Source organism: Orycteropus afer, unplaced genomic scaffold (assembly GCF_000298275.1).
Source record: "Orycteropus afer afer isolate SDZICR_OR568_19922 unplaced genomic scaffold, OryAfe1.0 scaffold00192, whole genome shotgun sequence".
Taxonomy (NCBI): Eukaryota; Metazoa; Chordata; class Mammalia; order Tubulidentata; family Orycteropodidae; genus Orycteropus; species Orycteropus afer.
Genome location: NW_006921779.1, coordinates 2312040 through 2327826, shown reverse-complemented (window position 1 = coordinate 2327826; position 15787 = coordinate 2312040). Strand labels below are relative to the sequence as shown.

Below are 15787 nucleotides of genomic sequence, written 5' to 3'. Positions count from 1 at the left end.
CTAGATTCATACTTCGTACATTCCATGTTCCAATGATTAATGGATGTCTGCAGCTGTTTCTCTTCAATTTGAGTGGTGCCACATCAGCAAATGGAGGTCTTGAAAGTTTTACCTTATCCATAGGAGTAAGGCTGGGTTTACTCTGATGATGCAGCTCTTTCCCAGTCCCATTTTGAGAGGCTTCTAACCTAACTGGACTATTCATAAAGTTGCACAGTAATGTATCAAACAGTGTTTCTTTGCTATTCATCAGGTTTTCCCTGGCCAATTCTTTGAGAAGTGGACAGCCTCCTCCTCCTTCCTAGTCTGTCTCAATTTGTAAGCTGGGCTGATACCTGTGCACCGTGTGCATCCCGCTGGGTTTGAAACACCAGTGGCTCAGCCTCAAATCTCACATCAATACGTCACCACGGTAGGACAAACCGACAGACAAGTTTGATCAACCACACAGCCTTGCACATAGCCATCTTTATTCACCAGCCGATAATGTTGCCTGCCAATCTTGGGACTATTTCTGGACTTGAACTAGGGGCCACTGTGTTGCTTAATACTCTTGGGACTGTGCCATTTTATTTGTCGACTTTGGGTTTGTCAGCCTCAGCAGCCAGCAGCTGCCTGAGTTAAGAGCAACCTCCAGTCTCTGTGGGCCAGAAGCAGGAGGCAGAACTGAAGCCCAAGGTTGAGGAGCCTTCACCCAGCCCCTAGAGCTGGCACTTTGACCTCGGACTTCTAGCCTCCAAAACTGTAAGAGAATAAAATCCCTGTTTGTTAAACCCATCCACTTGTAGTATTTTCTGTTAGACCAGCACTAGATAATCTAAACATCTATGGACCTCGATCTCTTTATCTGTGAAATTCAAGGGTTGGACTGGCAGATGTCCAAGGGCCTGTCAGCTCTGAGAGTCCTTGGGGGAAGTTCCCACCATGACAGCTGCCCAGAAAAAGTGAGTTAGTACCATTTACTGGCTGGTACTCCAGTATGGACCCCAGAAAGAAGAGTAGATAGGGGAATGCAAAGTAGTCACCCAAGCCCCAAAGAGGGAAGCCATCCTCAGCTCCTCTCTCCTTTACTTTCACAGCCAAGTACCAAGCTCTGTTCATCCAATCAACAAACATTCATTAAGGGCTTACTACTTACCAGGCACTGTTCTAACCACTGATGATAAAGTTGTAAACACAACGCCAATTTACTATCCTCATAGCACCTTCGTTCTCATCAGTTTGCTCTCCTTAGTGTTCGTCTTCTCTTCCCCTCTTCCTCTCCAGCGGTCTGGCCCAAGCCACATTCTTTATAGTCTGAACCACTGCAATACATTCCTGTAGATCTCCCTGTGCTAGCTTCTTTTCTTCCACCTCAGTTGCCAGAGGGACTTTGCTAACACGTGAATCCTGAATCCTGCCTTGTCACACATAGCTTAAAATCTTTTACTGGCTCCCTGGGAGGTGTAGAGCAAAGTCCAGGCTTTATCTTGGCCATTCAAGAACCTTTATGAGTTGTTCTCTGCTGGCCTCTCCTGGCTCAATCTCTCTGCATCCTCCTCCTATACCCCAAGCTCAGCCCCACCCAATGACCTGCTCTTTCCTCTGACTACCACGCCTTTTTCCTCCTTGTTGTCTGCCTGGGAAAACTCTTATTCATCCTTCAAGTCTTAAGCTGTTGTTGTTGTTATTATGTGCCATCGAGTATTATAGCGACCCCTCCTTGGGTTTCCAGGACAGTATCACTAGGGAAGTAGATTGCCCCATCTTCCTTCTGAGGAGTGGCTGGTGGGTTTGAACTGCCAGCCTTCTGGTTAGCAGTCAAGTGCCTTAGGCGCTATGCTACCAGAGCTCCCTCAAGTCTTAAGCATCACCTCTTAAATGAAGCTATCCCTGAGCTGTCTGTATAGGACAGGGCACCACAAGCTACAGAAACACTAAAGCAAAGCACTCCAGAGCTCCGGCTTTGGAGTAGGACCGTCTTGTTATGGCTCTACAGTTTACCAGCTATGTACTCAGACAAGGCACTTAAGCTTTGGAGCCTTAGTTTCCTCCTGTGTAAAATGAAGACGTTTCACTTATCACATAAGGTTATAGTGTGGATTAAATGAAATGGTGTGTGCGAAGTTCTTAGAACAATGTCTGCTGTTGTTGTTGTTATGTGCCATTGAGTCGGACCCGACCCATAACGACCCCTCCTTGGATTTCCGAGGCGGTATCACTATAGAAGTAGATTGCCCAACCTTCCTTCTGAGGAGTGGCTGGTGGGTTTGAACCACCAGCCTTCTGGTTAGCAGTCAAGTGCCTTAGACACTATGCTACCAGAGCCCCTCAAGAACAATGTCTAGCACATAGTAAATCAACAACGAATGTTAGCTAAGTTAGGAGCCCTTTTGTACAGAAGGAGGAGACATTTTCTGAGTTTCTCCTTTGTGCTGGGCACTTTCACATGTGTTATTCATTTAATTCTCACAATCCCCTGAGGAAGATAGTCTTTTCTTATAGAAGTCTGTAAAAACAAAGGTTCAGAGAGGGAGGTGGCTTACCTAGTCACACAGCTATAGGCCAACAGAGATGGGTTTCAAACTTAACGGTCTGTGTAGCTTCAAAGCCCATGCTCTTTGCTATTATTACTATTATTATCCCTCTTACAACTACTAATAATAACCATAAAATAATAATAATAAACTTTATAATTATTTTAAGATATGGGGATAAATTTCTCCCTGCTTGTAGAACAGATTGTATACTCCTTAACCAGGCATTCGAGGCTCTATAATTTAGTTATCTGGGATGAGAGGGGAAGGGAGGGAAAATTAGTAGATAGGTAAGAGATAAGTATGGATTTGGGTGAACTGAAAGGTAATATACTAAAAGCAGGTGACCAAAATAATAACACTAAGGAAAATGAAGATGTGGAGAGGTCACAAGAAGTACAGACAACAAAGGTATATACTTTTACATACACGATACAGCATTATCCACAATAACAAACATTAATCTATGGGTAGATATATAGGTACACACTGCTGTCAAGTTGGACCCAATTCATAGCGACCCCTCCTTTGGTTTCCAAGGCAATATCACTACGGAAGTAGATTGCCCAACCTTCCTTCCGAGGAGTGGCTGGTGGGTTTGAACTGCCAGCCTTCTGGTTAGCAGTCAAACAAAATGATCAGGTATGGGTAGGCAAAAGGGAATATTCCCAGGATCACATATAAATTTGGCAGATGATGCTTCTACATATATATTTGTATGTGTTATAAGAATGTCCTTAAATATAATAGAGCTAACAGGGGACAAAATTATGATAACTTCCTAGCCATAGCCAACACCTTAAGGGAGTGATTCACCAGGACCATGGGCTCAGGACCATGGTTGCAAGGGACATCAAGCTCAATTGGCATAACATGCTTCACAAAAATGTTGTTCTACATCCTATTTTGGTAAGTAGCGACTGGGGTCTTAAAAACTTGCAAGCAGCCATCTAAGGCACAAGAATTGGTGTCTCCCTGTCTGAAGCAAAGAAGAGTGAAGAAACTCAAAGATGCATGGAAACAATTAGTCCAAAGGACTAGTGGACCATGGAAACCTCAGTCTACATGACCCTGAGACCAAAAGAACTAGATGGTGCCCCACTACCACTGTCAACCACTCCAGAAGGGATCAGAATAGGAGATCCAGGAGAAAAATCTGGAACAAAACTAAAAATCATTTAAATAAATAAATAAATAAAAGACTAGGCTTACTGGTCTGAAAGAGATTGGTGAAATCTCCAAGACTATGTCTCCTAGTCACCATCTAAGCCTGGAATTGAACTCACTCCCAGGCTTCCAGCCAAACAACAGACAGGCCTACAAAGTGAAAAATTAAGCCAGATAGGTGTACTCCTTAGAACAATCCATCACGGGAGATCAGAAGAGCAGCACTTGCACAAGAATATAGCTCAGAGGGCAGAAGTGCATAGGAAAGAAGGACACAGGGAAGATGTAACCACAGGAAGGAAGTGAGAAGGGAGCTGTTACATTGTGGGGACTGTAACCTATGTCATGGAACAAAATGTATATGAACTGTTGAATGGAAAATGAATTTTCTCTGTAAACTTTCACACAAAGCACAATAATTAATTTCTACTTTTTTCCCCCCTACACCCCATATCTGCATCTAAAGTCCCCAGAGGCTCTTTGGTAAAACAAGTTGAAGCTCCAGGAGGTTCTATAGTCAGACTTTGATAGAAGGCAATTTCCACCCCTATTCCTGCAGAGACAAGATCTTAGCTGGAAAGGAAATAGGGTATGTGTTAGATAAACACCTAAGCCACAGCACTTGGTGGCTGGAATTTGCATGCTCTGTGGCTGATTTTCTTGTACAAACTCTCCTTTACCTGTCTAGGTTATCTCCAGATCTAAACAAATTCTGCTCTAGAAGCCATTAATTTCTCACTGCTTAGCCAAAGCTAGACTATTTTCTCAGCTGCAGTTTGGAAAGGGGGAGGGGTAGTCAGAGCAAGGTTCAAGCGTAGGAAAGCCCACCTGGCAGTCTTCCCTTGGTTTTAGCTGTTGTTGGCAGAGAGAGGGAAGATGAACCTCTAGAGCTGCTGACCCTGCCAACTTGTAAGAGATATCTGCACCAGAATCACAAACCAGAGCCAGCGGGCAAAGAGGTCCTGCTGGGGAAAAAAACTCAGGTCCAGAAACTGGTAAAGAGCAAACACTGTAGTTGGCTATTGGCTTGGGGCACTGTGTCCTCATGCCAGCAGCTTTGAGAGGGCATAATAACCATGAAGTTGAGTCCAAAGCGTGGAAAGTCAACGAGTGGATAGTTCAGTGCCCAGTCATATCCCCAAGGGATCCTGGGGTCTTACCTACCTGGACAGGCCCTGGCAACTTCCTGGAGGAACATCCTGGTATGTGAGCCAAAGGGTAGCTGGAATACAAGGCTGAGCTCTGAGGTATCCAGCTGGACGGTCACATCTGACCCTGCACAGAGGAGACAGAAAATGAGTCCTTGGCTGCCAGGAGCTATAAGTGCTTAGATTCACCTTAAGGCTGGAATTCCTAGAATGGAGAATTAGCAGTCCAGGCTTCCAAAGCACCTTTAACCCTTAAGCAACTCACTCAGGGCTACTGCTGGGGCAATAAGGGAACCTTCTATATCTTCAGCTCCAAATTAATATCAGCTCCACTTTATAAATGGGGTGAACCAAAGTTCTGAGAAGCCTCACTCCAACAGTACTAGACGGAGCTGGAAAGAACATGTTCTCTTGATGTGTGTCTATTCCCTGCCCAGTGGAACAAAAGGCATTTAAGAGGCAGACAAGAGAACTATGCATCAGTCAGTATACCCTGGGTATGCCAGGGTCTCTGCTGGGCACTGGGAATACCATGGTGTTGGGAATAGACATGGGCCTGTCTTCGGGGAGCTAAACTGTGGAAAATCAAAAACCAAACTCACTGCCATCGAATTGATTCCACTCACAGAGACCTACTTTGGGTTTCCGAGGCAGTAAATCTTTACAGAAGTTGATTGTCCAGTCTTCCTTCCGGGTTGTGGAAGGCTCCCGTTAATAATAGTCCATGCTTACTACTTGGTATGTGGTTGGCACTCAAAATCAAGTCCCAGAATAATGAATTAGCAGAGTGACTAGGCTTCTAACCTCCTAAACTGTGAGGAAAATAAATTTCTGTTTGTTAAAGCCCCTCACTTGGGCTATCTTTGTTGTAGCAGCACTAGATAACTAAAACACACCACTTACTAAATTGCTTAATTCTCCTGAGCCTCAGTTACAAACTGGGGATGAAAACAGTGATAATGTCATAGAGTTGTGAGGAAAGCACAGTAAATGTGTAAAGTGTTTAGCATAGTGCCTGGCCCAGAGTAATTACAGATTAAATATTCACTTCTATTGTAGGAGCTCTGGTGGTGTAGTGCCTAAGGCATTTGACTGCTAACCAGAAGGCTGGCGGTTCAAACCCACCAGCCAGTCCTCGGAAGGAAGATGAGGCAATCTACTTCCATAGAGATATCGCCTCGGAAACCCAAGGAGGGGTCACTATGAGTCTAATCCACTCGACAGCAGTGAGTATCATTTTTATTATTGGAGTCTAGCAAAGAAGATAGACATTAAATAAATTATTACAAATGATTAAGTAACTTTGAGTGACTGAGAGCTGCCAAGGATGAGAAACAGGAAGGTGTATCAATGAGATACAGAATCAGCCAAGGCTTCCTGGGAAAAATAAGATGTGAAGGAAGAGTAGGAGTTGGCTCAGGAAATGAGGTCTGAGGGCTTTCAGGAAGAGGGAGAAGCTTGCAAGGTGGGAATGTGTCATATGGGAACATACCGAGCAATCCAGAGTATCTTGAGTGCAATAAGCAAGGAGAGTGGTTAGAGAGGAGGTGGGGGGTGGACAAGGACCAGACCCCACAGATCTTACTTGGCACAGTAATGATCTCAGGGGGCACTCTTACTTCACATCATTCATCACTCTCTGCAGGTTCTATACCCCCTGCCCCAGCTGGAACCCGGACTGAGAGCACCACTCACCAAGGATGTAGAGTTCACCATCTGGAGACACTGTGGGTAGGGAGGTGAGAGATGAATACCAAAGCCCCATCCTTGCTCCCAATACACCCCCCCCCAATGAAGTAGAGGTGACCTAAGGGTCCAGGGGTTTGGAATTCCTACCACCCAGCCCCCTGTGGCACCTTCTTCCAGTGAAAAATCCCTTGAGACCGGCACAATCTGGTCCAAAGAAACATCGTCCCCAGTAATGGCCATCCTCCGGTGCGTGTACAGGAAGAGGCTAAAGGCAGGAAGCAGATGTGAGGGGAGGGGCTGCTGATTGTCCCATAGGCCCATTCTGCAGGCTCAAGGTGGTTACACTCCCTCCTAGAGCCTTTGGACTGTGCTCATGGGCCCTGAGGAAGCATACCTCCTTGCACCATCTCTTTCCCCAATGCCCACCATGGACTCCAGCTTTATAGATGAGGACATCAAAGCTAAACTTCTTTCATTTGGGGGAGCTCCTGCTTTGTTAGTAAGACGTGCGAGATCCATACATTGCACATTCTAGCACTGTGTATGAGAGAGATGGTGTAATCTCAGCCACCCACTTCCCCTCCTAGGACTTCAGTTTCTCCATGTGTAAAATGAGGATTGCTGTTTGTTGTTATGTGCCGTCGAGTCGGACCCGACTCATAGCGACCCCTCCTTGGGTTTCCAAGGCAGTGTCACTACGGAAGTAGATTGCCCCATTTTCCTTCCGAGGAGTGGCTGGTGGGTTTGAACTGCCAGCCTTCTGGTTAGCAGTCAAGTGCCTTAGGCACTATGCTACCAGAGCTCCTTAAAATGAGAATGGTGGATTAAAAAAACATCGAAGTCCCCCTCCTTCCCAGCTTTGAGACCCTGAGGTTCATTGATAAGCTATGAAACCTTAGACTCTCTTAGTTGCTTACTCTCTCTCTCCCTCTTTCTCTCTGCTTCTGTGTAATACCTGGATGCTACTGGCATTTAGCATTTGCTCAATTGAGTACTAATCCCTGGGTGCCACAAGTGGTTTGCGCCCAACTACTAACCTAAAAGTTGTGATTTGAACCCAACCAGGAGTCAGGGGAAGAAACACCTGGCAATCTGTTTCTGTGAAGATTACAGCCAAGAAAACCCTTCTGGAGCAGTTCTCCTCTGTAACACATGGGGTTGCCATGAGTCAGAATTGACTCAGCAGCAGCAAGCTTGTTTGGTTGGTTCGTTGGTTTTGGGGGGTACCTCCTAATGTTTTAAAAACTTTACAGGTACTGACTCACTTTAATCTTGACAAATTGATGTACAGAGGAGTAACACAATTTGCTCAAGGTCATGTACTTCTGAAGTAACAAAGGCTGAATTCGAATTCAGGCAGCTGGTTGGAACTCCAACTTCGGAGTAGTATGTTAAACTGTCTCTTCAGGAGCTCCCCCATCAAGTTGTGAAAATTAAATAAGTTAATGCATGTGAATGGCTTAGATAGCACTGGTACAGTGTAAATCTTCAAAGCGTATTAACTATCATTATTTTATTATTATTATTATTATATATTATTATAATTTTTCTAGAAGATTCAGATCCTGCCATAGAGGGATGGCTGAAGTCCAGCTGGAGGATACAGTGCAGGATAACCCCACAGCCCAGAGAGGCAAGGCTCGAACCCCTCACTTACGCGTATTCCTGGCCACCGTGTTCCAGGCGGTGGCGGACAAGCCCCAGGAGGCGACTCTGCCGACTGTCTCCCTCACACAGCATGCCTTGCACCGCCTGCTGCTCAGAGTCAAGGGAAACAGAAACCAGAGGCCAGGGCTTTCCCAACTCTGCCCAGCCCACATTTTTTACCTTCCCCTTGGCCCCACAGATTCACTGTGTGACCTTGGGCAAATCACTTTATCTCTCTGAAACTTCTCTATCAGTGCTTGTGGGGAGAGAAGGGGAAAGTGGATAGGAAGATAACTGAGTATTTAAAGCATCTGGCAGAGTCCAGCACTGGGTAGGTATTTAATGAATACTGATTTCCTTCTCTCTCTGAGCAAGGAGAAATTGCAGATGGACACCAAGGCACGTTCTATTCTGCTTCCCAAGGCCAGAGCAGGCTCCAGGGCTGGCGTTTCAGTTCTGAAAAGGATATGATGATGCAATATTCCCCCTCAGCCAGTGTCTCCTGAACTGCCACAGACTGGTCCATGGTGACCCCTGCTGAAGAGACCCACCCTGAGCAGGGGGTAGATGAGTGCCCCCTTTGGTCAACAAGATACCCAGGAGGTAATGGGGCTGCTTCAAAGGTCTAGGGGCAAGAAGGAGGGGCCTTTGTGGAGGGAGAGGGTAGAGGGGTGGCCTGGGCCTCCTCATCTTCCCTAGGATGGGGACATTTAAAGTTCCTAAGGAGAAGGTCCTGTCTCTTTGGCCCTAGTGGGATGTACAATTTATTGTACTGTCCTTTGTCTGCTAAAGGAGCTCTGGTGGCATAGTGGTTAAAGTATTTGGCTACTAACCAAAGGGTGAGTTGTTGGAACCCACCAGGCGCCCGGCAGGAGAAAGATGAGGCAGTCTGCTTCTGTAAAGTTTACAGCCTTGGAAACCCTATTAGGCAGTTTTACTCTGTCCTAAAGGGTCAATATGAGTCAGAATCATTCAATGGCAGTGCATTTTTGGGTTTTGTTTGGGAGGGGGATCTAGTTGTTCCTGAGTGTGGTTCCTTGTGGGAAGTGGGGTGCTTGGTACCGTTATTGGAGTAGGGAGCCCAGTCCTATTGCTCCGGGAACGGGATTCTGCCTCCTTTTTTTTGGAAGAAGGATAGCTCTGCGGAGTCCCTCTGGGTGGTGGTTTCCACTGGGTTGGGGGATGATATCCTTACTCTCAGGAAGGGAGGGTCCTATCCTATTCCTTTTCCCTTGGAGGTGGGAAAAGTGTCTGGTTGCCCCCACCCCCATCCCAAGCCCGCAGGCCCCATTGCATCAGCCACAGGCCGAGGGTGTCCAGTCCTGAGGGCTGTAGGACAGGGGCCTCAGTTGTCAGCTTGCCTCTTCCCTCTTTCCCAGTCCTGCCCTGGTTCCTCTGCTCAAAACCTGCTCCCAGCCCTCTGCCAATGCCGCCTACCTCCTGAGCTGTCACTGCTGGGCGCGGGATACCTTGGGCCTCAGGCCGGGCCAGTGACTACATTTCCCAACAGCCTCCTCGTCGCACGTTGGTCAGCCAGCCTACAAGTCCCAGCATGTCCATGTCAATCATGGCTGTGTGTGTGGGTATGTGGGTGTGGGGTGTCCCCATACCCATTAACTCCTTAGGTCCTGGGGTATGCTGGGGTCCTTTTTTAGGAAAAGTGTCTCCAATAAATACTGTAACCCCAATTCCTGGACCTCCAAGTCCTGGGACCATAGGTTCCTGCCCAAGACCCTAAAGGAAGATGTTTGTGTTTATGTTTGCCTTCCTAGGAAAAATAACGCATTTTTATTTCTTCCTTAATTCTGTCCTCAGCTCCTCCCACTCTGGGTGGGCCAGATCTGCCCTCTACTGGAACTGTCCTCCACAATAACTGTTCTACTCAGGCGTATAGGAGAACACTGTGAAGAAGCATGTCCTCATTTTTCGGAGAGGTTAAGCAATTTGACCAAGGCCCTGAAGCAAAAGAGTGGCAAAATTGGGACACGACAGAAAGTCTGACTCCAATTCCTGTGCCATCTATACTACCAGACACTGCCGTATTTCCTCCTTTAGCCTCAGTCCCTCCTGCGTCGTCGTGGGGCTGTTAGGAGGGTAACGGTGTCAGTAAACCTTGTGAAGCACGTGACAGTGCTCATATGTAGTACTCTGGCTGTTACTACACAGAGGCTGAGTTCTGCATTCCTCTGGGAGGAGATAGGACACATGGGAGAGGGCTCTCAGCTCTGAAGTCGTCCTGAGGATGGATTGTGTTGTTGTTCAAGCCCTTTTCCCTCATTTACCTGGCCATGTGTCCTTGGCAAGATCTTTTTCCTTTTTGAGCCCCAATTTCCCCATCTAAGATGAGGCAGCTGCTTCAGATGAACCAAAAGGGCCAGCTCAGATAAGGATTTTAGGATAGGTCTCTCTGATCTATTCACATTTCACTGAGCTGTAAATGCTCTGAGGACAGGATTGTGTCTTTTCCTCATCACCCAGCACAGTTTCTGGCACAGAGTTGGCCTATAAAACATGTTTATTAGATTAATTTAATGAATATACTTATTCTTAAACTTTGACCCAAACTGAAGGCCAGTTCTGAGCACTGGGTGATCAGTGAAGCTTCTATCCAGTCCCCCTCCCCTTTCCCTAAGCTAGGAGTTGCCCCCTAATTACCAGTCTGACTTGACCTTGCATAAGTAAACCCTTTCCAGAAACAAATATCCCCTTCTCTCTAACTTTTTCATTTTCCTGGAAACATTCACAGCACAAGTAGATCTCAAGTTTATTTAGATTCAGTTTCAAAATCATCTCAGTGATGACAGGAAAAAGGATTGATACAGTGCTGAAAGATCAGAGGGTTGAGAGTCACTGAATAAAGTAGGGGACACCCACCTCACATCCATGCTTAGTATCTCCTATAGATTGAATTATGTCCTTCAAAAATATATGTTGTAAATCCTAACCCTTATGCTTTGGTACCACACTTTATGTTGTTGTTGTTAGGTGTCATCGAGTTGGTTCTGACTCATAGCAAGACCCTATGCACAGCACAATGAAACATTGCCCAGTCCTGTACCATTTCCACAATAGTTGCTATTTTTGAACCCACAGTTGCTGTCACTGTGTCAATGCAACTCTTGAGGTTTTTTCTCTTTTTTGTTGACCCTCTATTTTACTAAGCATGATGACCTTCTCCAGGCACTGGTCCCTTCTGATAACTTGTCCAGAATATGTGAGTCGAAGTCCCACCATCCTTCTTTCTAAGGAGCATTCTGTCTGTTCCCCTTCCAAAACATTTGTTTTTCCTTCTGGCAGTCCATGGTATATTTAGTATTCTTCACCAACATCATAGTTCAAAGATCAATTCTTTTTCAGTCTTTCTTATTCATTGTCCAGTTTTTACATGCAAATGAGGTGATGGAAAATACCGTGGCTTGGATCAGATGTACGTTAGCCCTCAAAGTGACTTCTTTACTTTTTAACACTTTAAAGAGGTCTTTTACAGATTTTCCCAATGCAATAAATTATCTGATTTTTTGACTGCTGCTTCCATGGCCATTAATCCAATATAAAATGAATCCTTCACAACTTCAATAGTCATTGTCAAAAAAAACATTTCAAGATCTATCTTTCAGTACAATATTGTCAGTGATAGGATAATGTCCATATGCCTACAAGGAAGATCAATTAATACAACTATTATTCACATTTACGTACCAACCACTAATGCCACAGGTGAAGAAATTGAAGATTTTTACCAACTTCTCCAGTCTGAAATTGATCAAACATGCAATTAAGATATACTGATTATAACTGGTGATTGGAATGTGAAAATTGGAAATAAAGATGAAGGATCACTAGTTGGAAAATATAGCTGTCTTAGTAATCTGCTGCTATCACAGAAATACCAGAAATGGGTGGCTTTAACAAACAGACATTTATTTTCTCACAATTCGGGAACCTAGAAGTCCAAATTCAGGGTGCTGGCTCCAGGAGAAGACATTGTATCTTTATTGGCTCTGGAGAAAGGTCTTTGTCCCTTCAGCTTTTGCCTCCTGGTTCCTTGGAGATCTCCATGTGTCTTAGGATCTATTTTATCCCCTTTCACCTCTGCTAGCTTGTTTAATCTCTTTTATTATCTCAAATGAGATAGACTTAAGACACACCGAACACTAACTCAGTTTTTAATTTTGTTACCATTTTTCCACATAAGTTCATGCAGATTTTTGATAACTTTATTGAAGTATAATTTACATGCCATAAATTCACTCATTTTAAGTGTACAATTCAATTATTTCTAGTAAATTAATCATTGTGCAACTACTACAATTTTATATTTCCATCACCCCAAAAAGATGCTTTGAGTCCATCTGCAGGCACTTCAAATCTCATCTCCAACCCCAGGGAACTATTCATCTAACTTCTATCTCCTTTCTGAGCATTTCATATAAATGGAATCATACACTCTGTCCCTTTAGTCTTTTTTTTAGTTTTTTTTTAACTTAACATGATGTTTTCAAGATTCATCCATATTATGGCACTGTTTATGCCACATTTGGTTAATATATTCACAGTTTAGGTTGTGTCTTTTTTTTTTTTTTGGCAATTATGAATAATGCTACTATGAATGGATGCCCATATAAACATATGGGTGTAGGTTTTCATTTCTCCACCTAGATGTGAACTTACAAATTTTCTCACCCCACATAGCATTTCAATGCTTGGATGTGCTGTATTTTATTTATCTAGTCCCCTGTGAGTGAGGATGACTTAAGGCACCTACTGATGAAGGTTGAAGAATACAGTCTGCAGTATGGATTACATCTCAACATGAACAAAAATCCTCACAACTGGACCAATGAGCAGCATCACAATAAATGGAGAGAAGATTGAGGTTGTAAAGGAATTCACGTTGCTTGGTTCTACAATCGATGCCAACGGAAGCAGCAGTCAGGACATTAGACGACGTGTAGCATTGGGAAAGTCAACTGCGAAGGAACTGTTTCAAGTGCTGAGGAGCAAGGATATCTCATTGAGGACTAAGGTGCGCCTGACACAAGCCATGATATTTCCAATCGCCTTGTATGCATGTGAGAGCTGGACAATGAATAAGGAAGACCGAAGAAGAGTTGATGCTTTTGAGTTGTGGTGCTGGCGAAGAATGCTGAAAGTACCGTGGACTGCTAAAAGAACGAACAGATCTGTCCTGGAGGAAGTGCAGCCAGAATGCTCCTTGGAAGCAAGAATGGCCAGACTTCGTCTCACCTATTTTGGTCATGTTGTAAGAAGGGACCATTCCCTGGAGAAGGATGTCATGCTTGGTAGGGTGGAGGGTCGTCGAAAGAGGGGGAGGCCTTCAAGGAGATGGATTGATACGGTGGCTGCGATGATGGGCTCAAGTATAGCAGGGATTGTGGGGCTGGCGCGGGATCGGGCAGTGTTTCGTTCTGCTGTGCATGGGGTCGCTATGAGTCGGAAAAGACTCGACGGCACTTAACAACAACAACAAAAACAGTCCCCTGCTGATACATAATTAGGCTGTGACTTTCTAAGAGGGGAAAAAAAAAAAGAAACATAACTAGTATCATCCCTATTTTACTGGCAAGGGCGCTGAGGTCCAGAAAATAAAACATTGTCAGAGTTCACTCTGAAAGCTCCAGACTCCAGTTCTGGTTCCTCAATGCTGTGCTGTTCAACTGCCCCTCAATCCAGTCAGTCTCCCCGCTGGCTCAGCAGTTTAATTCAGGTTCCTGGATTCCATAGGAGTCCTGGTGATTAAAGAGCGCTTGTCTGCCCACTGAAAGGTCGTAGGCTAGAACCCACAAGCCCCTCAGCGGGGCAAAGATGTGGTAGTGGGCTTCCGTGAAGATTTACAGCCTTGAAAACCCTTTGGAGCCATTGTCCTCTGTCATAGAACCCACTGCCATCGAGTAGATTCCAACTCATAATGCTCCTACAGGGTACAGTACAACTAGTTTCCAAGGCTATAAATCCTTACGAAGCAGACTACCTAATCTTTCTTCCGCTGAGCGGCTAGTGGGTTGGAACCTCTGACCTTTTGGTTAGCAGCCGAATGCGTTAAGCACAACGCCGCCAGAGCTCCCATTCTATAGTCTCAAAATCCAAACCAAACCTTCTGTCATCAAGTCGATTCCGATCCTCTACAGGGTTTCCAAGATCTTTATGGAAGCGGACTGCCTCATCTCTAACCCGCGGAGCGGCCGGTGGGTTGGAGCCACCGAACTTTTGATTAGCAGCCCAAAGTCTTAACCACTGCACCACCAACTGCTCCCAACGAGAAAGATGAGGCAATCTGCTTCCATAAACATTTATAGCCTTGGAAACCCTGTGGGGGTCGGCTTTAAGTCGGAATCTACACAAAGGTCGTGGGTTTGGATTTGGATTTGGATTTCCATCGCCCCCTAGAGGCATGTGCAAACCGCTCGGTATAGCTTCACTACACCTCCACCAACAGGAGGCAATGCTGCCATCGCAACAGCCGACTGGATCTCCTCGCGGTGCCACTTTTCCTTGAGTCCCCAAGGTACTTCCGGCACTCACGGAAGTTGTGTGCAGCCGGACGGGCAACGCGGGGAAACAGGCGCGCTAGGCGGCAGGAGTTACTTCTGGCCCCGTTGGTGTTCTGGATTGAGGTATCGCGGGGAAGGGAAGATGGAGACAATTCTGGAACAGCAGCGGCGATATCATGAGGAGAAGGAACGGCTCATGGACGTCATGGCGAAGGAGATGCTTACTAAGAAGTCCACAGTGAGTAGAGCCTGCGCAAAGGTTACTTCTGAGTCTGGGCCCCTAGCCCCGCGTTTAACCGCTGAGCGCTTTCTTTGGCCTCAGACCTGTCCCGCTCTCTGCCCTCGGGGCGGGGATCCCTCTCGAAGCTCCAGCTTTGGTAACTTCCCCAGCCCCACGCTCCGCCGCCTGCCCCCGCCCCCGGGGGGGCCCTCCCTCCAAAGCTCTGGTCTTGGTAAGCTTTTTCCCAGGCCCAGCGCCCCAGAGACCTCAGTTTCTGTCGCTGAGACCTCAGAGGATAAGCTCCGCCTTCGGGCGGCTTTCCCAACTCCTGGACTCCGACTAACAGCGTCTATGTCACCGTTTGCCTTTCTTCAGCTACGGGACCAAATCAATTCTGACCACCGTACACGGGCCATGGAAGATGTGAGTGCTGTGCTGTCTTTCGGGTTGGGTAGGCGGAAAAAGAAGATAGGCAGGCAGAGTACTGTGTCTCACCACGGGCCTTGGCCAAAGTTAATCTGATTGGCGAGGTTTGTTTGCCTTGAACAGAAACTGAATGTACTGAGCAACTCTTTCACGCTTTCTTCGTTACTCAGAAAGATGCCTTTTCTCATAGCTTTCTATATCCCTTAAATGTGCAGAGAAGAGTTACAACGACTCAGTGAGTCAGGCACAGAAGGTACTATCCCGTTCCCCCAATGAGAAGAATACTGTATATTAGTGTTTCCCTTCGAGACCATTGTTTTGAAGTATTTTTGTCTACCAAACTGCCTTTGCCAAATAATAATTCATTTTCTTCTTTTATTTATTTATTAATTTTATTTTGATTTGGGTGAAGATTTACAGAGTAAATTCACTTTTCATACAGCAGTTCACATAATATACTTT

General features: G+C 45.6%; 2 protein-coding genes across 2 annotated transcripts in view; one reads left to right on the top strand and one right to left on the bottom strand.

The window, feature by feature from the left end:
- Nucleotides 1-8693, bottom strand: part of INPP5B (inositol polyphosphate-5-phosphatase B) — a 76206-nt gene extending 67513 nt beyond the window's left edge. Inside the window, exons 1-5 of the mRNA XM_042781880.1 lie at nucleotides 8637-8693; nucleotides 8178-8272; nucleotides 6688-6785; nucleotides 6527-6556; nucleotides 4848-4958 (exon numbers count right to left, since the gene is read on the bottom strand). Coding sequence (XP_042637814.1) covers nucleotides 4848-4958; nucleotides 6527-6556; nucleotides 6688-6785; nucleotides 8178-8272; nucleotides 8637-8693 — 391 coding nt within the window. The remainder of the gene's footprint in view (nucleotides 1-4847; nucleotides 4959-6526; nucleotides 6557-6687; nucleotides 6786-8177; nucleotides 8273-8636) is intronic.
- Nucleotides 8694-14821: 6128 nt separating this feature from the next.
- The window catches only part of SF3A3 (splicing factor 3a subunit 3), a 72328-nt gene continuing 71362 nt past the window's right edge, over nucleotides 14822-15787 (top strand). The window contains exons 1-2 of the mRNA XM_007947666.2: nucleotides 14822-14917; nucleotides 15275-15322. Of these exons, the coding sequence (XP_007945857.1) occupies nucleotides 14822-14917; nucleotides 15275-15322 (144 nt within the window). The remainder of the gene's footprint in view (nucleotides 14918-15274; nucleotides 15323-15787) is intronic.